Genomic DNA, 27,671 nt, shown 5'->3' on the forward strand with positions numbered 1-27,671 from the left:
CGGGTCCCCAGGCGCCGAGGGGGGCCGTTTCTGTAGACGCTCCCCGTGCAGGCCTGCGTTGCCATCGCCCGGCGAGTCGTCACGGCCCCGGGCGGGAGGCACAAAGCCGCCTCTGCCGGCCGCTGCCCGCTGGGCGGCTTCCCCACACCTGGACTTCTTCCCGCTCTCCATTCAGCGGCTTTGTATCTGGTCTCGGAGGCCGAAGCCGAGACCGCGGTGTGTGAATGGGGAGGTGCCAGATGGCTCTCTCTCTGGATGCCTCGGAGGGGACAGCGGGGGGGTGCTGCCTGTGCCCCGCTCTCCGCCTCCCTGCCCCTGCGTCACCTGATGGCGGCCATGCTGGGCGCTGCGGGGACCAGACCCTGCTTGGCCACCTCCAGTCTCCACCCTGCCCCTTCCTGCAGGCTGCCACAGTGGGTGGCAGGTAGGGAAACCGAGGCTGGGCAGGCCAGTGGTTTGCGCCAGGGCCCACGCCATCCAGCAGGTGGGGGCTTGAGCCGGGAATGAGGCTCTGTCCTCTAGAGCAGAACAGGCCGTGCGCACAGCACAGCCGCCTCTGCCTAGGAAAGGCTCATAGACGGTGGACGCTGCAGGCCCTGCACCGTAGCTCGGCTGCACGGGTCATCTGGAGGCGGTGCCTTTGCTGCCACCTCTCAGGGCAGGTCCATCAGGGACCAGGGCTGGTCCTTCGGGGGCTCCTGGTTGGTGGCCACCACGGGCCTGGCCCCAGTTACAATCGCAAAGTTGTACTTCTTTAAGAGAGCTGCACTGGCAGGGGCTTGGGGGACAGGTGACTACCTGGGCAAGTGGGATGAGGGTGCTGGGGTCGGACTAATTGGACCCGCTGCGCTGGAACGCCAAGAAGGGGGGGAGGGGGACCCTGCGGGGTGCTGGGGGGAAGGGACGCTGGCCCTCTCCCTCCCTAGCCCCTTGCTGTCTCCTCTCTCTGCCTCATTTTCTCACCTCCCTCGTTCCTTCCCGTGCTGGGCTCCCCACCACTCAGCCGGCTCCTGCCCTGTGTGCCCCAACCCCCTGGCCTCCCGCGCCCCTCGCCGGCCCCAGGCGGGCCCCTGCCCGCCCAGGACGCGTTAGGCGGCTGTGCCAGCCCTGCAGACTGTTTGGAATAGTTTAAATGCTTTGACACTCGGGCTGTGCTGGATGGCAGGGTGGCAGTTTACTGGGTAATTCATATGCAAACCTGCGCTGTAAATCTCCAGGCTGTCTCAGTTGCCGTGGTACCACGGAGCGTCTCTGCACGCACAGTACAGTATTTCTGCCATCTTTGTTTGCATTGCAGTGAGTCATCAAAAGTCTGTCTTGTACCAACAGCCAGAGCCGTGCATTCCTCTGGCACCAACACTCCACTGTTTTTAAAGCCGGGGCTGGGAGCTGGCATTTACTTCGGCTCCCAAATCAAAGGCGGCTATTCATTCCCGAGAGCTGCCTGAATGTCCGTCTGCATCCGGCCTCTTCATTTAGATGCTGTGCGCTGCCCCGGAGAGCCGGGCTGGGTGCAGCTGAGCCTCGGCCCAGCGCAGCGCCGACTCCCCGTCCCCCTCCTCCCCTCCCCCTCCTCTCCCGGCTCCTCTCGCCCTCCCCACCCCAAGGGCTCCCGCTCCGTTTGCTGCATTCCCGGAGCAGCTGGCGGCCGCGGGCGGCCGGCGTGCGGGCCAGCCTGCCCCTGCCAGCCTGAGCGGGCAGTGCCGGGGCCACGGCGGCAGCGGCCGAAGGTAGGTCTCCCCCCCGCCGCCGGCGCACGGCCAGGCCGGCAACTTCTCCGCAGCGGGGGCGCGGCGGGCCCTCCCCCAGCGGCCGCCCACCTGCCCACCTCCGGCCGGTGGCCGGGCCGGCGCTCCGCCCTCCTTGCGCCGGCCGCCTGGCGCCTCTGCGGCCGCCCGCACTTTGCTCCCGCGGGACGGAGCGGCCCTTTGTACGGGCGCCGGCTGCGCGGAGTTGGCCCGGCGCCGCCTCCGGCCGGCCGGCCCGGCCCCCTCCTCTGAGCCGGGCACCGGGTCCGCACGCGGGAGCCCCGTCCCCGGACCCCTCCCGGTCTCCCCGGGACCCCTCTCGTCAGCGGAGCCGGGAGCGGGCCGGCCGGGCTTGGCCGGCGTCGGAGCTGGGGGCCGGGAGGGCGCGCAGGTGGGGCTGCGACAGACTCCCAACTCCCGGGCTGGCGGCCGGGGCGCGAGCCGGCGGCGGGAGCCCCTGGCCCGAGGTACCCCGTGCCCGGAGGGCTGGGCGCCCGCGCTCCTCCCGAGGCCGAGGGGGCGGCTGAGCCTCTGGCGGGGCAGGACCCCCCCCCCCAACCCCGAGCCCGGCGGGCCCTCTGCGCGGCCGCTCTCAGGGAGACGGGGAAAAGCAAACCGAAAGCAAAGGCTCCCAGAGACACCCCCCCGCCCCGCGAGACCCCCCTCACGGGGCCCTGCCCCTCGCTCTGCGCTCGGGCCCCTCCCGGGGGGCCTGCGGCCAGGGGCGCCTCTGCTGCTAACTTTTTCCTGGGCGCAGAGTTGCGCGGGGACGTGGGCCCGCCGCCCTCACCCCGCCGGCGCCGCGCTGGGGCCGCCCGGGCCCCGTCCTCCTGCCCGTCCGCCGCCTGCAGGCCTCTCCGCCCGCCACTCCCGCCGGGACGGGCTGTCTCCCGGCCCCGAGGCCCCGTGCGCTCTCCTGGGCGGCCTCTGGGAGCTGCCCGGGCTGGCGCGGGGGGCCCTCCCCACCTGGCCGGGCACCCGGCAGGGGCTTCCGGTGTCCCGGGCGGCGCTGACGGGGCGGCCGGCCCCCCGCTGTCGGCCGGGTCCGCAGCGGGACCCGGTGCGCGGCTCGTCGTGGCCGCCGGGCATCCCGGGCCCGGCCCTGACCAAGGCGCCCCGCGTCCCCTCTCCCGCAGATGTGCCCCGCCCGGCGGCTGCCGCGCTGAGAGTCTGAGGCCCCCGCGCCGCGCCCGCCCGCCATGTCGCAGATGCTGCACATCGAGATACCCAACTTCGGGAACACCGTGCTCGGCTGCCTCAACGAGCAGCGCCTGCTGGGCCTCTACTGCGATGTGTCCATCGTGGTCAAGGGCCAGGCCTTCAAGGCCCACCGGGCCGTCCTGGCCGCCAGCAGCCTCTACTTCCGCGACCTCTTCAGCGGCAACAGCAAGAGCGCCTTCGAGCTGCCCGGCACGGTGCCGCCCGCCTGCTTCCAGCAGATCCTGTCCTTCTGCTACACGGGCAGGCTGACCATGGCGGCCAGCGAGCAGCTCGTGGTCATGTACACGGCCGGCTTCCTGCAGATCCAGCACATCGTGGAGCGCGGCACGGACCTCATGTTCAAGGTGAGCTCGCCCCACTGCGACTCGCAGACCGCCATGATCGAGGACGCCAGCTCCGAGCCCCAGAGCCCCTGCAACCAGCTGCCGCCGGCCGCCGCCGCGCCGCCCTACGCCGTGTCCCCCTCCGTGCCCATCCCGCTGCTGACCCGCGTCAAGCACGAGGCCGTGGAGCTGCCGCTGGCCGCCGGCCCGGGCCTGGCCCCCAAGCGCCCGCTGGACTCGGGGCCCCGGGACGGCGTGACAGGGGCAGCGGGGGCGGCGGGCGCGGCCCCTCTCAAGCTGCCCCGGGTCTCCTACTACGGGGTGCCCAGCCTGGCCACCCTCATCCCCAGCATCCAGCAGGCGCCGTACTCCCAGGGGGAGCGGACCAGCCCGGGGGCCAGCAGCCTGCCCACCACCGACAGCCCCACCTCCTACCACAACGAGGAGGACGAGGAGGATGACGAGGCCTACGACACCATGGTGGAGGAGCAGTACGGCCAGATGTACATCAAGGCCACGGGCAGCTATGCAGGTAACGCGGGCTGGGGGCCTGGCCCCACGCCCCCGTGGTGGCTACGGGCCCGGGCAGACCTCTAGGCACCTCCTGTGTGGGCACCGAGGCCAGCCTGGCCTTACCCCGTGGCACTCACAGCCTGGCGGGAAGACGGGCATGTTTGGGAGCCGGGATCGCTCAGGGCGGCCACTGTGCTGCAGGTGTGTGGGGACAGTCCCCAGCCTAGAGCGGACGGGCTGGCAGGAGCTGACACCCGGGGCAGGAGCAGGACCTGGGTCCGTGTTGCAGGGCCTTAGCTGAAGATTTTAAACTTGATCCTGGGAAAGTTCAGCCGTAGCGTAGCATGTGGGACGGGGCCCTGGCTTTCACTGGATCGATGAAGAGACGGAGGGCCTCAGTGGACCAGGGACCTGCCTGCGGGCTCACAGGGCACTGTGTGACCCAGGCTGGTCACTCACCTGCTCGAGGCCTCAGTGTCCCTGCTGGTGAAGTGCCCTAGCAGGCCCACCTTTGCTATCTTTGACCTCAGCCCTCTTCCCACCCCTGTGCTTTTGCCTTCCCTCTGATTCAGTGAGGCCAGAGAGTCCCTTGGACACCTCCCAGTCCCGGCTGTCTTCCTGGGGCCAGCACCACTGGACAGGCCAGAGAGTGCCTGTTGAACTGAATGAGTTGCCCCTCAGCTTATTTGGGGAGGAGGAGAGGCACTCCTGCACTTCGGATCTGTAAAGCCGACGTGCCGTGATTTGAGATGCCTGGTGTTGACTGTAAAATGCATCACGGTCGCAGAGATGGTTCAGGATTTGCTGGATGGAGGGTCCTGTAGTTCAGGCCCCGAGTCGGGTGTCCCCCTGCCTTCCGTGTTCCCCGAAAACTGGCTGTGTGCCTGGGCCCGCTGCCTGCCCTGATTTGCATGCGGGGCCCGTGTCCAGTGACTGGCCCGGATGCATGGTGTCAGTGGGAAGTAACATCCCGGAGCGGGGGCCCCAAGGGGCAGTCTGGGGACTCTTTCCTCCCCTGCTGCCGCCGCTCCTCTCCCTCCCCCCTTCCACTCCTCCACCTCCAGGCAGGCACGGGTCCATCAGTGCTGGGGGGCCGGGGCAGAGGGAGCCGGGAGTACTGGCCAGCTTGGGCCCTTGGGACAGCCGGTCCCCATGTGGCCGAGGACTGGGCGGCTGGGTCCCGGTCTCTGGTCTGGCCACGGTGGGCCCTTCTCAGGGTCTCTCTCAGAGCTGCGGGGGAGGCGGTGCCCTGGGCAGCTCCCTGCCAGGGACTCTGGGCCTTGGCTTCCCCAGAATTCATTACTTTATTTGAATGCGTTTTGTCATATTTGCGTAAATTCTGCAAGGCGTGAGCACCTGGACTGGGTTTTTCCCTGTTAGTGGCAGTGGGTAGAGCTTGGTGTTCCTGACACCAAGAAACCCGCCAGCTCTGGTGCGGGTCAGGCCTGGCCGGGATCCCGGGCACCACCCGTGTGCAGTTTCCTCTGCCTGCGCCCCCCCCCCCCGACAGCCCCCAGGGGCTAGAAAGGTCTGCAGACACCCACACTGGGCCAGACCCCCAAGCCCTTCTCTGGGAAAACAGGCTCCACAGGCCCAGAGCAGCCCCCACAGCCCCTGAGGACCCCCCATGCCGGCAGCTGGACAGGGCTTAGCAGGGGGGTCAGGGCAGAATCTGCCAGGGGCCCGTGGACGGGGCTGCCCACCAGTGGTCCCTGGCGGTGCACTGCCGAACCAGGAGAGGATCCTAGTGCAGGTGTCTCCCCGGAGTCCTCCCTGCACGGCCCCCTTCCCGCCGTGTGGCCTCGGGCCTGGGTGTGTCCAAGACGGTGAGAGACAGGGCGGGTGTCGGGATTGCCTCGTGGGGCTGCAGGGAGGTGGCCTGTCTGCGGGCACTGCCCCTCCGGCCACTTAAGCCTGTACTGGCCCCTCTCCTCACCTGGACAGTTGTGGCCCACCTGCGTCCTTGGACTTGCCAAGGAGCCAGGGGACAGCGGCCGTGGACAGCGGCCGTGGACAGCCCGGGTGGGGCTTGGGAGGCCGAGCTGCCCCACTGCCTGGACTGTGGTCGGGCCTTCGCACCAGCCCCGCCTCCGCTGAGCCCGGCTGCTGGGTGCTGCCGGGGCCGGGCACGGGTCAGCCAAGGCCCGTGTGCCTGCGTCCTGCAGCCCTCAGAGCCCCTCACCCCACATCCCTGGGGGCGCTGGAGGTGGGACGGGGTGGTGGGAAGCTGGCAGACTGGGGGGCAGCGGCCCTGGGAGGCTGTGGTCTGGGCTTTCTCCTCGCTGAGCCCGTAAGTGGGGCGGGGGGGGGGGGGTGTGATTTCTTGGTTAAAATCTAGGTTATTGGCTGTGACGTGGCTGGCGTCACTGGGCGCCGGGCGCTCTGGGAATAGGGTCGGGGGGAGGGTCTGTGGGGGCGGGGCAGGCAGAGAGGGGCGTGTTCCCAGAGGCTGGCTGCTCCTTGGGCGCTGCTTCCCCCTACCCCAGGCTCGCTCTGCGCTGGCCTGGTCCGGTCGGGGGACATCCTCACACCCCCAGGGGCGGCCGAATAGCCAGGTGCCCTCGCCCAGGGCCTGGACAAGGGTGGGGCGGTGCCCCGGAGCTGGTGGAATCTGGAACATTCTATGGTGAACTCCTGGGATGTAAGGGTTCTCAAGGGCCCCTTCTCCTTTCTGGCCTCGGTTTCCCCACCTGCCAAGGGAGGGGGTGGCCTGAGTGACCTTCAGGGGTCTTCTGACCAGCACCCTGTGTGCAGCAAAGTGCAGGACGCACAAGCCCGCCCCAGAGACCCCGTCCCCCGCGTCCCCGTGGAGCGCCGTTGGCAGCTCCTGTGTGATGGGCTTCTTGTCGTCGAAACCAAGGAACTGAATGTTACAGGCGAGTGGATGGACTCCGCCCCTCCAGCAGCCCCGCGTGGTTTCCCGTTTGGGTCCCGTGTGCCTCCTCCTTTGTGTCCGAGTCCGCCGTCGTCCCCCGGCGGTGGAGATGCCGTGGCTGACGGGCGCCCCTCCCCGTCCGGGGACACGGGGTGGTTTCTGGGTTGTTGCTGTTAAGAGAGGTGCCCCCGGGAGGGCCCTAACTGTGACGGGGCCCGTCAGACGCGCCCCACGTCGCAGGGGGCTCGGCCCCCCACCCCAGACGCAGGGCAGCTCCTGCTGCAGCCCCCAGGGCCCGGGAGCCGGAGGGCATCTATCCGCACGTCAGCCTCCGGCCAGGAGCTGGGCAGGCGCGAGAGGCTGCCCCTCCAAGGCAGAGCGGGCTGGGGAGAGGCTGGTGTTGTTTCGGGGTGGGCAGGGCACAGGGCACCCTGCCGTGAGGGGTCTGCTCCCACGGTCTCCACGTGTTCACGCTTCTTGGACACGTCGGTACCCACAGGCTGCGCGCGGTGGTGTCCGGGATGCGCGTGGCACCAGCCCTCACTTTCAGTGGAGACAGACAGACGGAGACTAGACCCTGACATGGTGTTTCTTCGTGGCCAGGGCCACCACCAGAGCCACCACCAGAGCAGGCTGGGAGTGAGGCTGAGGGGTGGGGGGGTGAGCCCACAGAGCACGGGAGAGGGAGGTTCCCACGCCAACCCCTCCCCTGAGCTCTGCGGGTCTGACCACCCTCTGGCCTACAGTCCTGCCCCGCTCACAGCAGATGTTGAATCCCACAGGCAGATGTGTTCCCCATGGGCGTCTGGACACAGGCCCGCCTGGGCATTCACCCACCAGCCACCGGCTTCCACGTTAAGCCTTTCTCAAGAGGGGACCCCTTGGGTGTCCTGCCAGTGCCCCTGGACGCGGCTGGTGGCCCACGAGCTGGTGGCCCTGTTCCCCCTTCCCCTCCGGGTCTGCCCGCTGTCCCCACGCCTGGACACGAGACAGACCCTGGCGGTGCACAGGAGCCAAGGCTTTCTAGCACGCTCTGTGAGGTCAGCGCTGCTGCTGTCCCGTCTTACAGGTGGGGGGCAAGCCCACAGCGTCCCCCTGCGCACAGCGGGCATCCCTCCAGCAGGGCCTCTGGGATGCCTGGGGGAGGCTGCTCCACGCGCAGCTCAGAGCTCGAGGGCTGTTGCCTGGGGGTCCCACAGAGGAGGGAGAAGGTGGGATTTGTTCTGCAAGCCCCGCTCCCCACCACCCACACTGCCTCCTGGCCTCAGCCGGGGGTGTCCACACTGTTAGAGCCCAGCACAATCCCTGGCCTGGCTAGGGTGGGACCCAGGTAGCAGGGGGCCCTGCCCAGGATTGGGGGTTCTCTCTCTTTTAAGACAGCATCCTGGCAGCTCAGGCCGGGCTGAAGAGCTGCCAGCACCAGTGTGTCTGTCCCATCGTACACCCCAAAGGCTGCCCTGAGGGCCAGCCAAACACCCCAGGTGCCATCCGGGGCTCGTCCCTGAGGGCCTCCAGGAGTGGCCTCCTTGGCTCCCTGGGCCTCAGCGTCCATGCAATGTCACGTTTAACCCTCACACCCCCAAACACCCTGAGATTTCTTCTTAAACCAGTTTTATTGAGGTGTGAATTACATACCTCAGCGACACGGGTATGAAATTACCCATCTGAGACCTGGGTGTGGCGCTGTTAGCACGGTCAGATGGAGAATGTGTCCGTCACCCTAGGGGCCCTCGTGCCCCTTTGCTGGCCTCCCCGCCCCCCATAGGCAGGATCTGCTTCGTGTTCTCCGGATACTTTTGTCCATCACGTAAACGGAGTCAGGCTGCAGGCACTGGTCTGGCTGCCTCATCAGCAGAATGCATTTGAGACTCACCTACGCTGTGTGGGCAGCCCTGCATTTTTTTCCCCTTCTTTTTTGTGTATTAGAGCGTTTATATACAATAAAATGTGCCACGTTCAAGTGTACAGGTGATGAGTTTGGTCGCTGTAATCAGTCAAGTACCACGACCAAGATGCACAACAGTTTATCCTCCTCAAACGTTTCCCTGGGTCCTCCCTGCCCGCCCCCCCAGCCCCCAGCAGCCACCCGGCTGCTTCCTGTCACTTTCGTTTTTCCTTAAGTGGGATCACATGGAACGGAGTCTTTTTTTTTTTTTTTTTTGGCAGTTTTCATTTACTGCCTCTGGAGATCGATGCATCCCTGTGGTTCTGAGTGTGGTTCCTTGGTCCTCGTGGTTGCCGGGTTTCTCCCACGCCGTGGACGTGCCACCAGTGGCAGTCGTGTGCGGCTGCTGTCATCGTGCTGCCGAGAACATCCACGTACAAGTGGGACTGCTTTTTTGTTCGCCTACTGAAGTGGTTATGTGGGTTTTCTCCTTACTTTTACTGATGTGGTGTATTGCATTAGTTAATTTTTAAATGTTGAACCACCCTTGTATTCCTGGGATAAACCCCACTTGGTCACTGTTTTATAGCTTTACATATTGCTGGATTCAGTTTGCTAGTATTTGCTTAAGGAATTTTGCATGTATGTTCATGAAGGTTAATTATCCGTAGTTTGCCTCTAGAGTTTTTGTCTGGTTTTGTAGGAGGATATGCTAACCTTATATCGCTTCTCCTTAATTTTCTGAAAGAGTTTGTATAAGTTTGATGTTCTTTCTTTCTTAAGCATTTGGTAGAATTCATTCACCAGTGAAGCCACTTGGGCCTGCAGTTTTGTTGTTTCTCTTCATCGTGGGAAGGTTTTTAATTGCACGTTCTGTTAGTTGAGATATAGAACTATTCAGATTACTCTTTCATCGTGTTCAAGCCATGGTAATTTGTGTCTTTCGTGGAATTTCTCCATTTCTGATCTGTGCAGGAATTACTGTAGCCGTGCCAGCTCTCTTATGATTAGTATTTGCCTGGTGTTGGATCTTTTCATCGTTTTCCTGTTAACACACCTGTGTCTTAAAGTGCATTTCTTATAGATAGCATGTGGTTGAGATCTGCTTTTTTATCCAGTTTGACCATCTTTTTTATTGGGAGTCTTTAGGCTGTTTACGTTTAATGTAATTCTCGAGGGGGTTAGGGTTCAGATCCGTCATCTCACTATTAGTTTTTTATTAGTCATGCTTTCTTTTTTCCTCTTTTCCGGCACTTTTTGACTGATGTTTTCCAGAGTTCCTCTTTAGCTCCACTGTTGACCTAGTGGTTGGACACCCCCACCCTGCCCCTGCCGTGCTTCCGTTGTCTGGAACTGACTCATGAACCTTTGACTTATCCCATCAACCTTCCCAGGTATTTGGCCCCCTCCCGTGGAACTCAGACTCTCAACAGTGTGCTTTCGTTTCCTCGCTCTGGTCCTTTGTGAAGTTGTCCTATATTCTACTTCTTGGTAGGCTGTAAGCCTTAGGATGATGTCATTGTTTTTACTTGAAATAGCCAGTTGTCTTGTTTCTATTTTTAGTCACTTTTAAAATTTAAATAGAGTAGAATGTATTCTCTTGTGCGTATTGTTCTCTGAGTTTAAACAAATGCATATATGTAGTCATGGGATCACCTCCGTCATCAAGACGCAGAGCAGTGCCACCGCCCACGTTTTGCCCTCCCCTGGTGGCCCCTTTGTAGTCTTTTCTTCCCCTCCCCCAGCCCTTGCAGCCACTGGTCTATTTTCTGTGACATCAGCGGAATCATACAGTGTGTGGCCTTTTGAGTCAGAATGCATTTGAGAAAGATTCATCCGTGTTGTGTGAGTTCATGGTTCTTTTTTTTTTTTTTTTTTTTTGACTGCTGAGTAGTGTTCCCACAGTGGGTTTATCTATTTGCCAGTCGAAGCACCTTTGGTTTGTTTCCAGTTTTTAGTGGTTATGGACTGAGCTGCTATACACGTGGCATACAGGTTCTCGCACACACGTGAGTTTTCAGTTCTACTTGGTAAATTAGCCTAGGCGTGAGGGCACGGGTCATATGGTAAGTGCATATTTAACTTTATAAGAAATTGCCCAAACTCTCATCTGCAGTGGTTCTGTCACTTCACGTCACAACCGGCAACGCAGGAGGGCTCCTGTTGATCCGTGATCTTGTCAGCACTCGGTTCTGTCTTTTTTTTTAAGCCATTCTCGTGGTCCGCAGTGGTGTCTCATTGCAGCTTCACTTTGTGTTTCTTTAATGTTGAATGATGCGGACCGCCCTTTGTGTGCTTGCCATCGGTATACCTGCTCTGGTCAAGTGCTTCTTTGAGTCTTTTGCCCGCTTTTTATTCAGTGTTTTGAATATTGAGTACTGTTGAGTGTGATGTGCTCTTTATACGTTCTAGGTGAAAGTCCTTTGTTGGACATGTGGTTCGTAAACATTTTCTACCAGACTGTAGTTTGTCTTTTCTTCCTCTTAATAGGGTCTTGCATAGACATTTTTAAATCTTGATGAAGTTAAATGTTCAACCATTTCTCTTATAGATCATACTTTTGATGTGGTATTTGAGTCTTTAGCTAAGAAGAGTACAATAGTTTTTTCCCTATGTTTTCTTCGAGATGTTTTATGGCTTTGGGCTTTATGTTCAGTCTGTGGCCCGTTTTGAGTTAAATTTTGGGTAAGGTGTGAGATATGGATCGAGGCTCTGATTTTTTTCATGTGGATGTCTAATTTTCTTTTGAAGCAACTTAAAATATGAAAAAAAAAAACTATTATATTTACCTTGTCTAGTTCTTCACACTTCATATAGATTGGGGTTTCCATCTGGTGTGATTTTCCTTCACTTGAAGAATCTCCTTTAACATTTCTTACGGTCCCAGTGATAGACTAGTCATGAATTCTGAAAAATTGCAGAGAGGTCTTTATATCACCTTTAAAAAAAATCTGCCTTACTGCAGTATAATTTATGCACAATAAAATTTATCAGTTTTCATTGTACAATTGTCACTTTCATTTTTGAAGGGCATTTTTGCTGGATATCGAATTCTATGTTGACTGTTAACTTTCTGCTTTCAGTAGACCTTCTTGTCTTCCGAAACGCATCGTTTTCCTCCAGAAATCATAGTCATTCTTCTCTGTGTTTCTCTGTATGAGTTGTGTCTTTTCTTTACAGGCTGCTTTTATCTCTGCTTACAGTTTGTTGAGCTTTTCGGACGTGTGCGTTTATATTGTTATTCCTGCAAATGTCTTGTGCCCCTCCCCCCACAGCTCCAGTTAAACATGTTTTTGTCCCTGAGGTCCTGAGGCTCTGTTTATTAGTTTTTAGCTTTTTCCCTATTTAGGTTTTAGATGGAGTCGTTTCCCTTGCTGTTTCTTCATGGTCACTGATCTTTTCGCCAGTTCCATTTTGTTCTTATCTGTAGGTTCCATTTTGCCCTCATCGAGTTCCTGCTTTTACATTTTTTAAGAAGTTCTGATCATGTTTTATGGCTAGTGTAAAGCCTTTGCCTGCCAATGCCGTCCCCTCTGTCATTTGTTGGTCTGTTTCTACCTACTGATTTTTCTCCTCCTGAGGATCACCTCTTTGTGATTCTTCGGGTGTCTGCTAATTTTGTCACGGATGCTGGACATTGTGGATGCTGAGCTCCAGCAGTCTGTTGTCCTGATCTCTCATCATGGCGCTAAGTGGCATTTCCATGCCGAGTCATGATTTTGAGTGCTTTTTCATTCTCTTGGCAGCTTGGCTGTCTTCCTTGGTGACGTGCTCATTTAGATCTTCCCCACACTTTTGTAGAGTGACTTGTCTGTCCCTTTCTCACAACTTCTCACGAGCTCCACATGCCCTGAATAGACCTCTTTTGTCAGGTAGGCATCATAAATATCTCCTCCCGCTCTGCACCTTGCCTTGCCATTGTCTTAATATAATTTTGATGTAGTGAGTTTATTAATTTTTTTCTCTTTACCAATAGCAACTTTTGTATCTTGTTTAGAGAAATCTACCTTTTCCTGAAGATCGCTGTGATGTCCTCCTCTGTATTCTTAAATTTTTTTTATTTGAAATTGTTTTAAATTTATAGAAATGTTTCAAGATAAGTACAAAAAACTCCTGTATAACCCCTCAGACTCACTAGCTGGTAAGAATTTGCCACATTTGCTTTATCGTTCTTTTTTTATGTATAGGGTTGTTTTTTTCTTTTTTTTTTCTTTCTGAACCATTCAAAGGCAAGTTGCAGATATCATGCTATTTTACCCCAGATACTGAGCATTGCTTACAAATGGGACATTTTCTTGCGTGAACACAGTACAGTGTTCAAAGCTCAGGAAATTCAGTTTTGACACAGCGCTGTTATGTAACCGACTGTCCATCGGCGCTTAAATTTCTCCAATTGTCTCAGTGTTGTCCTCTGCAGCCGTGTTAGCTTTCCTGATCCAGTATCCAGTTCAGAGTCACACATTGCATTCTGGTTACTACTCTCTTTACCCTTTTATTCTGGAATAAATTCTCAGCCTTTATCCTTCATGAGAGCTTTCCTGTTGGAAGAGCACAGGCTGGCCCTCTTGTAGAAGGTCCCTCTATTTGGGTTTGCTGGGTTTCATCACATGATCGGATGCCTCGTGTGCGTTTCCGCTGGAATTCCACAGAAACAACGCTGTGTCCTTCTCCGGCCCACGATCCCAGCCTGGCTCAGTGTTGGTCATGGTCCCTTAGGTCATTGGGTCAGGGTGGTCTGTGCCAGGTCGAGTTCCATGAGGAAAGAAGGAGTGTCATCAGCCTTTCACCCTTTTAGTGTTTACTGATGATTCTTACCTCAACTGATGCCTGCTCTGATGGTTGCAAAGTGGCGATCAGAACTCCATAACTCCTATACTTATTAGATGGCGGTCTTTTGTAGGGAAGCGCTTCCTTAGACCTCCGACTTACTTATTTTATTCCTTCACTTATGGCTGTTGCTTATTTAGTGTTCGTGTAGACCTGTTGTTTTTCTTTTTTTTAAAATTAATTAATTTTTTATTTATTGGCTGTGTTGGGTCTTTGTTGCTGCGCATGGGCTTTCTCTAGTTGCAGCGAGTGGGGGCTACTCTTCATTGCAGTGCGGGGGCTTCTTATTGCGATGGCTTCTCTTATTGTGAAGCACGGGCTCTAGGCACACAGGCTTCAGTAGTTGCAGCACCTGGGCTCAGTAGTTGTGGCGCAGGGGCTTCATTGCTCCGCGGCATGTGGAATCTTCCCGGACCAGGGCTCGAACCTGTATCCCCTGCATTGGCAGGCAGATTCTTAACCACTGGGCTGGCATGGAGGCCCTGTTATTTTTCTTTAAACAGAGCTCATGTTATTGTGTTCACCTTCTGCTTCCTGCGCCCAGCCCTGGGGTCAGCTGTTTCCCTCCGAGTAGGGGATGGTGCTTAGGAACCAAGATCTGGGTGCAAAGTTTGTCTCTTGCTACTGGGTGTTGTGGTTTTTATACCCTTTTCGTAGTCAGAGCTAGGAATCTGTATTTTTAAAAATCATGAGTTTTTAAAAAAAAAAATTAAAAAAAAAAATCATGAGTTTTTACTGACATCTCCAAATTGATCTCAGTGCCCTAGGCTTCTCCCACTGTCCTCGCTTCCTTACATCTGTTTCTCCCTCTGACAGTCAAGATTCTGGCTCTCCTGCTTTCTTAGTAAGGCTCTTACCTCTGTACTGTATCTGGAATTGATTTTTTTTTTTAATGTGGTGTGATATGGGGCTCAAGATTTACTTTTTTTCTCATATAACTTTCCAACCGTTCTATCACTTTCTGTTGAGAAGACCACCTTGTCCACAACGGCACGTCAGTTCCCCCGTATTGTACCCCTGACGTCTGTAAAACGTGCGAATTCTCTCTGAGCTGTGTTCTTTGCGTACTCCTGTGCCAGTCCCCATTCTCCTAATTTCTAGAGAAATCTAGAAGTCTTCCAGGTTTTTGCTCCTTACTGCTGCCTTGCTTCGGCTATTTTTTGTACTTGTGTATGACTTTCAGGACCAGTTTGTTCAGTGCCACACAATTCCTGCTGTAGGTTGGTGGATTTCATTGACTCTGTGGTTTAGTCTGGGGTGAACTGATACCCACAAGATTGGGTGTATCCCTCCATTTATCTACATCTTTTTCAGTTTTTCTTGGAAATATTTTGTAGTTTTCTGCATATCTTTTGTAGATTATTCCTAGAAACTCATTTTTTGTTTTAGTCTACATGGTATTTGAGTGTGTGTGTGTGTGTCTCTCTCTCTCTCTTTTCATTGCTTGTTTCTAGTATCTAGAAACGAATTGGATTATTTAAAAAAAAATCTGCCACCCAGCTAAATTTGCCTGTTTATTCTTAACAGTTCACCCGCGGATTCTTTTGGAGTTTCTCTGTGTACAGTCATGTCATCTGCTAAGAAGGACAACTTTATTTCTGTATTCCTATTTTTTACCTTTTTTATTTTCTTTCTTGTCTTACTCTACTGGCCAGAGCTTCCTGTTCATCCTGTCTCCTTTCCAAACTCAGGAAAAGCTTTCAGTATTTCATCTTTAAGTTGGATATTGGCTCCATGCTTTTTTGTGATACACTTTATCAGATGAAGGAAATTTCTTTTCCCAGGTTGAGTGTTTGTTTTTTTTTCATGAGTGAGTGTTACGTTTTAACAGAAGCCTTCTCTAAATACTGAAATGGTCATAAAGTTTTCCTCTTTTGCTCTGTTAATATGGTAAACTGCTATTTCAAATATTCAAAAACCTTGTGTTCCTGGCATAAGTTCAGCCTAGTTGTGACGTAGTATCCTTTTTACACACCTGTAGATTCAACTGTCCAATTTTTTTTTTTTTTGCCCTTTTTGGGGGGCTCTCCGGAGCTGTGACCCCTCCTCAGACCCCTTCTAGGAGATGAACACTGAGGAAGGGTCACATTGAGGCCTCAGCGGGAGAGGCAGGTGGGGTGCCAGGTGTCCAGCAGCTGCTAAATCAGCCAGACCCTGAGCACGGACCTCCTGGCTCTGCTGGGGGTGCCAGGCAGAGCTCCAGCCTGAACACTGAGAAACCTGTTAAGTGCACGCCCCCCCCACCACACAAGCCCCACACAGTGTGGGCGCCAGTGTAGGTGCCCCAAACCCACATCAAAGGAGGCAGGCGTTTGGACCCAGCGCCTGGACCGCTGGCCGCGTGGGACAAGCCCGTGCTTTTCGTGTTGCCTCACATTTTCTCCAGGATTTTTGCACCACGTGGACGAGGGAGGGTGCCCTCTAATTTTCCTTTAAGGTAATGTTTCCCTTTTTTCTAGCGAGGTTATCTGGCCTCATAAAATAAATTGAGAATTATGACCACCGCCCCACCCCCACCCCCGTTTTTAAAGATGACCTGGAAGAGTTTGTATCACATTAGTCACTTTCTTCCTTAGCTATCTGAGGTGATGCACAGGTGAAGCCACTTAGGCCTGTTTTTTGCAGGACAGTGTTTATTAGATTCATGTCTTTGTCAGGTCCAGGTTCAAATTTCTTTTTCTTCTTGTGTCAGTGTTGGTGAGTCATGTTTCTCTAGAAGCTTATGGGCTTCATCTAATTGGTGTGAATGTACCATGAATATCCTCTTAAAATCTTCCTCTCATGTTTATCGAAAAAAGTGGCAAACGTTGACACGGGGCAGAAGTGCCGCATGGCCTGTTTTGGTACAGCCCACAAACTAAGGGTGCTGTTTAGATTGTTAAAGAGATGTTTAAAAGGAAAAAAAGCAAAAACAAAGACGGATATTCAACAGAACCCAGCCTAAAAGATGGACCCTTGGGCCCTTTACAGTAAAAGTTTGCCAACCCCTGTTCTGTAGAATCTGCTGTGTCGTGTTAATATATTAACAATTAATATTGTTAATTTGTGTCTTTCTGCCTCATTTTCCTTCGCTCAGGTTCACTAGAGATTTTCCAGCATATTAGTCTTTTCAAAGAACCAACTTCTGGATTTTTCTCTCTTATGTGTACAGTTGACCTTGGAACTGCATGGGTCCACTTATACACAGATTTTTTGCAATAAATACAGTACCTATAAATAAATATGCATTTCTTTTTCACATTATCTTTTTCCTTTCTGATGTCTAGTGCTGGTAACACGTGTAACACCTACAGTGTTCCATTATCATATGAGACAGTATTGCTGTAGGTACGTACCGACAGACAGACGATTCATCTTGTAAACAGACAATGTAAACTTACAATATTGGTAAATACAGTCCAGCACTGTAAGTGTGTTTTCTCTTCCTTATGATTTTCTTAACAACATTTCCTTTTCTCTAGCGGACTTTAAGAATGCAATATGAATACATGTGACATAGGAAATGTGTGTGAGCCGACTGCATACGTAAGGCTTCTGGTCAACAGTAAGTAGTTAGGTTCGGGGGGAGACAGAAGTTATAGATGGATTTTTTGACTGCTTGGGGTGTCGGCACCCTAACCTCACGCTGTCTAGGGATCAACTGGACTTATATGTTTTTTTTAAATTTCAGTTTATTTCTACTTTCTCTGCGTTAATCTGCTATTCTTTCCCTAGCTTTTGTGATCAGTTGATTTCTCAGCCTTTTAAAATACACGCACGTAGGGCTGTCCGTCTCCTGGCCAAGCGCGGCTGAATTCTACCCAACACGTTTTGACATGTCCTATTTCCGTTATCATTCAGTTAAAAATATTTCCCAATGCTTTCGTGATTTTCTTTTCTTGACCCTTGGGTTACATTGTGGTGTGTTGCTTAAATTTTCAAACATGCTTTGGATTTTCCGGTCATCTTTTTGTTGTAACTTCTGAATTAAATTTCCTGTGGTCACATGATGTACCCAGGCCATGGCATTGCCCCCACCAGCGGTTGAGACTCACGCTGTGCCCAGGCAGTGCTCCACAGCCCTAAGGAAAAACTACATTGCACCAATAATTAAGTCAAATCTTGCCCTCTTTCAGATCTGCTTTCCTCTTCCTGTGTGGGCTCAGGAGATGGGGTGTCCACATCTCGAAGTAGGCTCGTGGAGTTCCTCCTTTTAGTTCTGCTGGTCATGATGAAGTGTTGATTTTTGTGCCTGTGAATCACAGGCGTGTTTTATCTTCCCGGTGAACTGGTCCTCTTGTTGTTGTGAAATAAGAGGACCAGTTCAAGAAACCTTCCTGTAACACCAGGAAGCTTTCTTGCTTGGAATTCTGCGTGGTCTTACCCATCATCCTTCTCTTTGATGTTTACCTGGTGCATGTTTTCCCCCAGCGTTCGCTTTCAAACTTTCTTTGTCCTTTTGTTTAAGATTGTCTCTTGGGTTTTCTTTTTTTAATCCAGTCCTAACAATTTTTCATTGGAGTGTTTAGTCCACTTACGTTTCATGTAATTACTGATATCTTTGGGTTTCATCTGCCTTACCATCTTAACTATTTTCCCTTTGTCCCCTTCTGTGTTTCTCCATGTTTTCCTCTTCCTTCAGGTTAATCAAGTATTTTTCTCTGTTTGTTTGCCTTTCCATACCAGTTGTATTTGTCTGCTGGTCTCTTAAAGGTTTGAGGTTTCAGCATTCATCTTGACTCACAGCCTTCCTTAGAGGAGCTCCCCACTACAAAGGCCTCCATCACTTTAGCCTCTTTTGTGGCACCCCGCCCGCCCCGTCATGCTGGGCTGGGATGTTCGCATGTTTTCAGCTGCACCAGCCCTTTTGTTGTCGTTTTAAATAGTTGTGTTTATACTTACCTGTACACTTATTTTTTCCACGTCTTCCTGTGTTACCCTTGCCCTCTATTTATTTTTATTTTTATTTATTTTCTTGGCTGCACCACAAGGCTTGTAGGATCTTAGTTCCCCGACCAGGGATTGAACCTTTGCACTTGGCCATGAGAGCGCGGACCCCTAACCGCTGGGCAGCCAGGGCGGCCCCCACCCTTGCCCTCTTGTCTGGGACCAGTGTCTTCCCGTCTTTGATCAGAGTGGGATTCTCCTCCATTACAGCTTCCCACGCACAGCCGCCCTCTTCCGGGGCTCCCGTGACACGCGTGTTGTGCATTCACCGTGGCCTGTGAATTCCAGGTGACTTTTATTCTGTTTTATGACTTTTCTATTTCTTTTTTCTTCTGCTGCTTCAATCTGGATGTTTTGGATTGAGTTATTTTCCAGTTCACCAATCTTCTCATCTGCTCCGTTTAATTTCCTCTTCAACCAATCATATTTCTAGGATTTGATTGTTTTTATTGATTCTAGTTTTCTGGTGAAATTCTCCATCTTGTACATTTCTTGCACAAATTAAGAGTAGTTATTTGAAAGGCAGTGTCTGCCTATTTTCTGGTACAGATCACCTATGGGTCTGATCTAATGTCTTTTTGTAAATTGTGGGTTTTTTTTTATCATTCGGCTCTGCTTTCTTGTATTCCTGGTCATTTTTTTATTGAATGCTTCACGTTCTGTGAAGACATTTTGGAACCTCTAAAGCAGAGCTGCTCAAAGGAGGGTCCAGGAGCTGTAGTTAGAGGTCTGTGTGACAGGCCATCGGATTTGTCAAGCGGTGACGTGCCCTCCTGAGCAAGTCCGGCTGGGCACTCCTGGATGCCCTGCTCCTGGGCCCTGGCTGTCCCCGGGGCTCGGCTGAGAGCCTGGGTGTTCCCCGGCGTGCCCCTCCTTGGCAGGCCCCAGACCCCCGTGTTTGTCCAGCCCACGCGTGGGACACCACATTCTTGACTTAAGTTGTTTCTTCATTTTTGGCAGTAGTTTTTCTGCATCTGGCCCTGCACACGTGTTGCTTAGCATTGGCGGATACGCGGAAGGAAACGTGGGAAGTCACACCCAGGTGCTGGTTCCCGGGCCGTGGTCCCTCGAGTCTCCGCCGGCCCTCGGCCCCGCGGCCCTCTGCTCCGCTCCGCGGCTGCCGTCCCTTCGTTGGGCCTGGCCGCTCTGATAGTCTCCCCACCCCATCCCCTGTTGGGGCAGCCACTGTTCTCCGTCCCCGTGGGTTTTTGTTTTTAATTTTTACTTTGTAATGGAGTATAGTTGATTTACAATGAGAAGGCGTCTCATTACAAATTAGTTTCAGGTGTACAGCAGAGTGGTTCAGTTCTGCACATACACATATCTATTCTTTTTCAAATCCTTTTCCCATTTAGGTTGTTGCGGAGTACTGAGTACAGTGCCCCACGCTCTGCAGTAGCTCGCTGTGCATTATCTGTTTTGTATGTAGCAGTGTGTGTATGCTAATCCCAAATTCCTGATTTGTCCGTCCCCCCGTTTCCCCTTTGGTAACCACAAGTGTGTTTTCTGTGTCTGTGAGCCTGCTTATGTTTTGTAAATAGGTTCATTTGTATTTTTTTCTTTTTCTTTTTTTTATAAATTTATTTATTTTTTGGCTGCATTGGGTCTTCATGGCTGTGTGGTGGCTTCTCTTGTTGCGGAGCACGGGCTCTAGGAGTGTGGGCTTCGTAGTTGTGGTGCATGGGCTTAGCTGCTCCGCGGCATGTGGGATCTTCCCGGACCAGGGGTCGAACACATGTCCCCTGCGTTGGTGGGCAGATTCTGAACCCCTGCGCCACCAGGGAAGCCCCTGTATCATTTTTCAAGATCACACGTATAAATGGTATCATAGGATACTTGTCTTTCTCTGTCTGACTTAGTATGATCATATCTACCAGGCAGCTTTTTAAATTCAGCTTTTAGAGGTGTTCTTGCTGAGGGCGTCAGTCCACTGTCGGCCACCCCCTCCTACTCACAGTGGGCGTCTCGGGGGTATTTTAGAAGTTCAGTGCATTTATTTTTGGTGTAGCTAAGGCATGCGCGTTATCTTAAAGAGTGTGAGACGATCATACAGTGGAAAGCCATTCTCCCACGTGGGCCCCCCCGCCTCCCACTCTGGTCCCCAGAAGCATTCACAGCTGGCCTGGCATCCACAGGTGGGCAGGGAGGCTGTGAGCATCTCAAGGCCAGCACTGGACAGAAGGATGGAGAACAGGAAAGGGACGTGGTCAGACTGGCGGTTGAAGAGCTGTCGGGATCACTGTGGGAGGGGGAGACCAGGGTGGGGACCACTGGGGTCTCCTGGGGCCGGACTTGGGTGCAGGAGACAAGAAAAACAGAGCCCTGGGCCTGGGGAGGGGCAGCGCCAGGTTTGATTGGGACAGGCTGAGTGGGAGGGGAGCTGCCCAGAGGGAGTTTCAGGTGTTCCGAGCTGTGGCCCAGAGGGGCCGTTCCACAGGTCCTGGTGGCCGCAAAGCCCCGCTGGGGCGCTGTCCAGCGTCTGGTCTCCCGCGGCCCAGCGTCCTTTCCAGCAGCTGTGCCTGTAACTTCCTGAGCACGGGCCTGGAGACCCACCGTGTCCCTTTCTGTCCTGGCTCCTGGGGGCCAGGCAGCTGGCGTTTGCACACAGGTCCTCCCCAGGCTTGGCCTCGTGTTTTTGTTTCCATTGTGATTTTCCTTTCTTCCTGGCTTTTCCGTCCAGGCCTTTTCTGGTTTTCACCCCAGGTGCCAAATTACATTGACTCGTGGGTGCATTTTGTCCCCTTGTTTTAGATCCAAGAAACGGGATGCGTCTGACAGTCGGTGGTGTTTCACGGTTACGTTGGTGGCCCGCAAAAGATGCCCATGGTGACCCCCCCAGCCGCTGGCGCCCCCTCCACCGCCCTGCCGCTCCCACCTGGGCCCGAGCGCACCTGCAGGAACCGCCACCTGCCCTGTTCCGAGGATGCGGACACGGGTGTGTTTAGCGCACAGATGTCCTCACGGGTGTGGCCCTTTTCAAAACTGCCAGTGGGGTAGGGGCAGAGTTGGTAGCCGCAGAGGCGGGCGAGGTCGCCCCCCGTGGTGCGTTTGTCGCTAGCGGAGGCTGCCTGGAGCTGAGCAGGGGGGCTGGGGGGCCTGAGCATCCGCCACCCAGAACAGCTCTGTCCACCCCCCAGGGCCCCAAGACTCTGCCGTGCAACTCTGACAGTCACCCCCACCCCATCCCCTGGCAGCCACTGCTCCCTGTCCCCGTGGCTGTCTTTGGAGCATGTCCTACACGTGGACCCACCCAGGAGGTGACCCTGGACGTGGGCTCCTCCGCTGGGCGCCGTGCGCCTGGGTTCCATCCACGTTGTGCATCAGTCATCTGTCCCTTCCTGTGGCCCCGTGGTGACTGTCGTGTGGACGGCTCTGTGGCGGCCGCTTCCCCTGATGCGGGACAGTGGGTGTTTCCAGTTTGGGGCATCTGTGAACAGAGCTGGTGTGGACATTTCTGTATGGGTTCGGTGTGTCCGGCCCTCATTTCTCTCTTCTCTTGGATGAATACCTAAAAGTGGAATCGCTGACTCCGCTACACGTCCATTCAACTTAAAGCAGACTGCCGCGCGGTTTCCAGTGGCCTGTGTGTTTTGTTCTCACCGCGGGGATGGGCGTTCCCATGGCCTGTGTCCTCGCGGCTTGCACTGTGCTCAGGTCCTGCCAAGCCGTCCTAAGCGGGGGGGTGTCTCAGCGTGGCTTTAATTTCCGTTTTTCTGATGATTCAGGAAGTTGAGCATCTTTTCATGTGCTCATTTGCCATCTCTGTGTTCTCTGGTAAAAGTGTCTGTTCGGATCTCTTGCCCATTTTTAAAATCCGTTTGTTCTTTTTCCTTCTGTTGAGTTTTGTGAGGCCTCCACAGACACACGGAGACGCGTGGTTTCCAGATCTTTCCTTGTCAGTAGCTGGCTGGCCTCATCTTTCGTAGAAAATAATTTTTCCTTTTGATGAAGTTTCGTTTCTCATTAAATGCTTTTAGAAATTGTGCTTTGGGGTCATGAACCCAAGATCGCAGATTTTCTGGTGAAAGTTTTGTAGTTTTGTGTTCTACGTTTGCGTCTGCGACCAACTTGTGTTCATTTCGGCGTGAGGTGTGAGGCTCGGCTCACGGGTGTTGGACGTGGTGTGTGCCTGTGTGTGGCCAGTGCCTCGGCACCGTCCGTTGGGAGCGGTCACGTCCTCCCTTGGGTATGCGTGCGTCTGTGTCACAGATCGGCCGAGCGTGGCTCGTGTGTGTCCGTCCCTGGGCCGCGCGCCGTGGGTCCGGCTGGCCGAGTCGCCGTGCTTTGTGGGGAGCCAGTACTGGGTGGGGCGCTGCACCATTTTTCTTCCCATTTGGTTTTCAGTTGTAATTTTCTATACGATTAAGAACTAGGGGTTCATTTTCTTAGTCTGCCATCTTCACAGGCGGCACACACTTTTGTGGAGTGGGTGTCACCTCTTTCGTCCCCCGCCCCCGGGCCTCGCAGGGCTCCACTGGGGCTGGACCAGGGCCTGGACCAGGGTGGCTCAGGTACCAGCTGGTGGCCGCCCACACTGCTGGGCTCCCAGGGGTGAGGCTGCCTGTGCTGTCTCCGCTGGTGACTCCCCAGGACACGCTATGCATTTGGGGACGGGAACAGGGGCCCTGTGGGGCCTCCTGGATGTGACAGCATCCCATGGGCGGGCATCTTGGTGTGTGTTGCCTGGGGAGAGGGTCCAGCGCTTTCTTCAGATTTCCAGTCCGTGACCTTCCGGAGGTTGAGCGAGTTCAGGCCTGAGGCTAGTGTGACCCTCCCAGTTTCCCTACTTCCATTCATTCTTTTAAGAAAAAAATTTGTTTTATTGTGGTGGAGTGTACCTAACAGAAGATTTACTGTTTAGACCACTTTTAAGTGCACAGAATCAAGTACATTCACGTTGTGCAACCATCACCACCGTCATCTCCAGAACTTTCTCCTCTTCCCAAACTGAGCTCCGTCCCCACTAGACACTCACCCCCCTCCTCTCCCTCAGCCCTGGACCCCACCCTCCTCTTCCTGTCTCCCTGGGTCTGACCTCTCCAGGGACCTCACACGGTGGGTCCTGCAGGCTGCGTGTGTCCGTCCGTCCGTCCGTCCGTCCGTCCTGCGTCGGGCTCACCTCACTCACGCTATGTCTCTCCCCTGTCCGGGTTCAGGCCGTGTCACAGGAGGGGTGGGAGGAGCAGGGCCTTGAAGGCACAGATGGGACCCCTCCTCACCCACAGTCAGAGCCCCTGCAGGGCCCGCCACGTGCCCGTGAACACACCGGCGTTTCCTGCGGCCCGCGTGGTCTGCGGGAAGCTGTCCACCTGGCTCCATCCCTGCTGCCCGTTTGCCCAGATCAGCTGCTGCTCCAGGTCGTCCCGTCGGGACCTTGCCGACCGTGACTCACCTTCCCTACCGTGACTCACCTTCCCTACATGCAGAGCGCTGACTCACCTCCCCGTGCAGAGAGCTAATTGCTTTCACGTGCTTCTCTCCAAATTTCACGGGGCCTAAGTATTGGGAGCCCACGATCCTGGAAACCAGCGTCATAAAGGGTTATAAACGGGGTCGTCGGTGGAGCCGGCGGCCGCTCTGGTCTTGGCGCAACCGGGGGGACCTGGGTGTGACCCGAGCGGTCTGAGGCTGCCACGCCCCTGCCCGCAGCCCACCGACGGGCCTCCCACCACCCTTGCCACCAGGCACTGGAGCGACCCGGCCAGAGGCCACCAGGGACACACGAGGGCCCTGTCCCTGCGCCCGTGCGTGGGCTCTCCTGGATCTCCAGAACCTCTCTGTAACTCGGCATCCCCTCTCTAGAAGAGGCCGCAGTGGTGATTTGGGGCTGGGGGGCGTGCACAAGGCAGTTGGGAGCACCTTTCCAGATGAGCCACCACTCTGTGGAGGGTATTTTTAGCCGCACGTATCCGGCACACGCAGAGCAGAAATAGCAGAGGCTCTGGGTTGCTCTGGATCTGACCGCCTCTGGCTCTTGGGGAGCCGGGCTGGGGCTGGGGGGACGTGTGGCGCGCACACAGCTTCTGCTGCTTGGAGAAACATCGCGGCTGTGCGCGGGGTGATCCCTGCTGGCGAGCGCGCTATGTGTGAACGCCACGGCGTGGCGTTGGCGCCGCTCTCCCTGCTCTCGCGTCTCCAGTGTGATCGCAGCAGGCTGGGGGAGGGGCGGGTAATTATGTTTTAAAACACCATCCGGGTTGTTTCTGCTGTGCTCCCCGAGCCCCTGGGGGATCCTGGGTTCGGAAGATCCTGGCGGCTCTCTGCCGATCTGCCCCTGCCAGCGTTCCCCAGACGCGCTGGGTGGGAAAAGCGGCCTGGCGCCCGAGGGGCCGCCCTCCTGACCTCTGCCCTGAGCTGTGCTGCAGCCTCGCCCGGGGCTCTGCTGACCTTGGAAAACTCCCTCCTTCGCCCTGGAGTCCGCAGCACAGCCGGGCCGGAGGCACCACGCGCCACCCTCGTCCTGTGCACGCTGGCGGCTGCCTCCCCCAAAGGGCTGAGCCCCGTGGGAACAGGTGGAGGGGTGGCCTGGAGGTCCCCTGGTGGGGACTGGGGGTGACTCCAGAGTGGGTGATTCCAGACCCTGGTGGGGGTGAGGCTCGCGCAGCAGGTGGGTCCCCAGCCCGACCTCGGGGCTGGACCTGACCCTCCTGCCTTCTCCCACGGGACTCACCCTGTGGTTTGGGGCACGCTGGCCCTCCAGGGACTGGGCAGCCCTGACCCTCCCCACCAAGAGCTCGGTGCAGAGGTAACGTGGGGTCGTTCACACTCCCACGGTCCCAGGTCTGAGACTGGGGATCCTTCCTTGCCAACCCCCGCTCCCCAGGCCCCTTTACAGCAGCCCCCACGTGGCTTCCAGGTCCTTCTCCAGCCCCTCCTGGCCTCCCACACCCCCAGGCTCAGTGCCTCTGTTGAATTTTCCTGTGACCCCAAAGGGCCAAAGGGGTGTCACCGTGCGCAGGGGATGGGACACCGGCCAGCTGGAGGGGCTGCCTCTGACCATCTTGGAGTGGCCTTGGGACCTCTGCTGCGGAGCCCCTGCCCTGAGCCTGCCGGAGGGGGGCTTCCAGCCCGGCCTTGCCCCCTGGGGGTCCGAGCCCGGGAGGTTTTAATAGCCGCGCCCTCCCACCCAGGGGTCAGTAAGGCTGCTAATGAGAGCTGTCGTCCTCAGCAAGGAAAACCCAACCCGCAGGCGCTGCCTGGGTGCCCGCGTGAAAGGTGGGCGACGGCGGATGGGCCCTGGGGCCCTCACCCGATGGCCTTGCAGCTCAGCCAGGTGTGCGGCGGGGCTGCGCTCGAGCAGCCGTGGTGTCTCAATGATGACAGCTGCCGGGAGCAGGCGGCCCTCCCAGGAGTGACCCAGGGTCGCCTGCGTGCTGAGGACGCAGATGAGGAAGGCAGTGCCCGTGCCCTCTATCTGGCCAGGGCGGCTTGCGTGGGGGCTGCGGGGCAAGGAGTGCTAGACTGATGGCCGCGTGCGAGCGTGAAGGGGGAGCAGCTGGGGTGGGGGAGCTGGTCTGCGGGTGGAGCCCTGCTGGGTGCGGGCCTCCCGCTGACCCTGCAGTGAGGACCAGGGACACCAGGACGCTGGGGGGGAGGGGAGCGGAGGAGGGTACAGGGCAGGAACTGGGGGCCTGCTGAAAGGGTCTTGGGGTGTGGCGCCTGGGGAGGCAGGGTGCTGTCCACTGGAGGGGCCTCCCTGTGGCTCTGCCCTCACCCGGCCTGGCCGCCTGCTGAAGCCCCTGGGCTGGGCACTCCCCGCGGGCACTGGTGGGGCACGTCGGTGTGCTGGGTTCCCAGCAAGTGCCCATGGGCCAGGCCCCTCCCCGTGAGCGCTAGGCCTCCAGGGGGGCCTGCGGGTGGGGGGGCAGGGCCGTGCTGGGCTTGGCATCCCGCGCAGGGTGCGGCATGGGGCGTCAGAGGGGGCCTCCCCCACCCCGCCGCCCCGTCACAGCTGCAGGTGCTGGTGCACTGGGGGGGGGGGGGGGGGGCGTCCCTGGATGTCCCCCCAGCAGTGGTTCGTCAGGAACATTCCCAGACAGCGCAGAGGCCTGGAGCCGGCCGTGGAGACGCGGCGTCTGCCCTGCCTGGCTTTGCTGCTGGTGGAAGTCGTTGGAGCCACTCTTGGCCGGGAGTACACGGCGCAGCCTTTGGGCGGGGGTCCCACTCGCAGAGGGGCTGTGTCCCCCCATCTGTAGAACGGGGCTGCTGCGAGGAGACAGGCTGGGGGGACGGTTGACAGGACGAGGTGTTCCCCTCCTCCAGCCTTCACGCCATCCGCCAAGGTGGCCGCGCTGCCCCGCCTCCACCGGGCCGTCCTCTGCCGCCGGGGCCCTGCATGTGCCCCCCTTCCTGCCCCACCCCCAGCCCTGAGCCCCCATTCCTGCTCGCCCTGCAGGCCTCGGCCTGGTGGACGCCCCCGGGAGCCTCCCAGGCCCCCAGTGACTCGCTCCCAGGCCGGGGTGGGCGTCCCTCGCCTGCCTCCTCTGCCCTCTGGTGCACTCGGGTCCTCCCGGAAGGGACGGCCCCCGCTGGGCGGGAGGGGCGGGCGTGGGGCCGGCGGCCCCGGGCCCGGGTGGGCAGGGGCGGCGCTCTCCTCTGTCCCTGCCCCCGGGTCGCCCCTGAGCAGGCGGGTGCTGTGTCCGCAGTGCAAGAGAAGCCGGAGCCGGTGCCGCTGGAGAGCCGCTCGTGTGTCCTCATCCGCCGCGACCTGGTGGCCCTGCCCGCCAGCCTCATCAGCCAGATCGGCTACCGCTGCCACCCCAAGCTCTACTCTGAGGGGGACCCCGGCGAGAAGCTGGAGCTGGTGGCAGGTGAGGCCTTGCCCCCCCACCCCCACCCCGTTTATTTGTTCTTTTTTTCTGTGGAGTGATGAACAATGGATTCATCACCAATCAGTCAAAAAAAAAAAAAAAAGAACATCTTAAATTTCCTCTAATTTCCTTTTAGAAGAATGTGTCATTAAGAGGAGTTATTCAATTGAATTAATTTAGCATTCTAATAGAATCCCCTGGGCTGGTCGCGCCTCTGATTGGCAGGGGCGGCAGTCGCGCCTGTGTTTTAATTTAGGTCGTGGGTAAAACCGAGTCCCGTACGGTTTCCTCACCTCCCACCCACCCCCGCGCCCCAAGTGTCCAGTCGAGGGGTCATGACCGGAGGTTCCCGACGGCAGCTCCCAGCCAGAAAAGGACTCGTTTCTTCTCTAAAAACAAACAACACGATGGGGTCTGGAGCCCGTGAGGGCTGGTGCCTGTCAGAAATATTTATCGTCTCAGTGTTGGGATTCATTTGGCTTCACGGCTCCTTATAGATTTCTTTTTTCTTTTTTTTTTTGGCCAAGCTACGAGGTTTGCGGG

At 56.3% G+C, this 27,671-nt stretch overlaps 1 protein-coding gene across 3 annotated transcripts in view; it reads left to right on the forward strand.

Moving 5' to 3' along the window:
- Positions 1 to 27,671, forward strand: part of NACC2 (NACC family member 2) — a 69,274-nt gene that overhangs the window by 36,445 nt on the left and 5,158 nt on the right. For 2 of the 3 annotated variants that reach the window (XM_057725106.1, XM_057725107.1), the window contains exons 2-3: positions 2,885 to 3,824; positions 26,964 to 27,128. In XM_057725106.1, the coding sequence (XP_057581089.1) occupies positions 2,948 to 3,824; positions 26,964 to 27,128 (1,042 nt within the window). In that variant the 5' untranslated portion in view covers positions 2,885 to 2,947. Of the gene's footprint in view, positions 1 to 1,499; positions 1,731 to 2,884; positions 3,825 to 26,963; positions 27,129 to 27,671 lie in introns of those variants that run through there. The other variant, XM_057725105.1, reaches the window with a different exon arrangement.

The sequence above is a fragment of the Hippopotamus amphibius genome, chromosome 2 (genome assembly GCF_030028045.1).
Source record: "Hippopotamus amphibius kiboko isolate mHipAmp2 chromosome 2, mHipAmp2.hap2, whole genome shotgun sequence".
NCBI lineage: Eukaryota > Metazoa > Chordata > Mammalia > Artiodactyla > Hippopotamidae > Hippopotamus > Hippopotamus amphibius.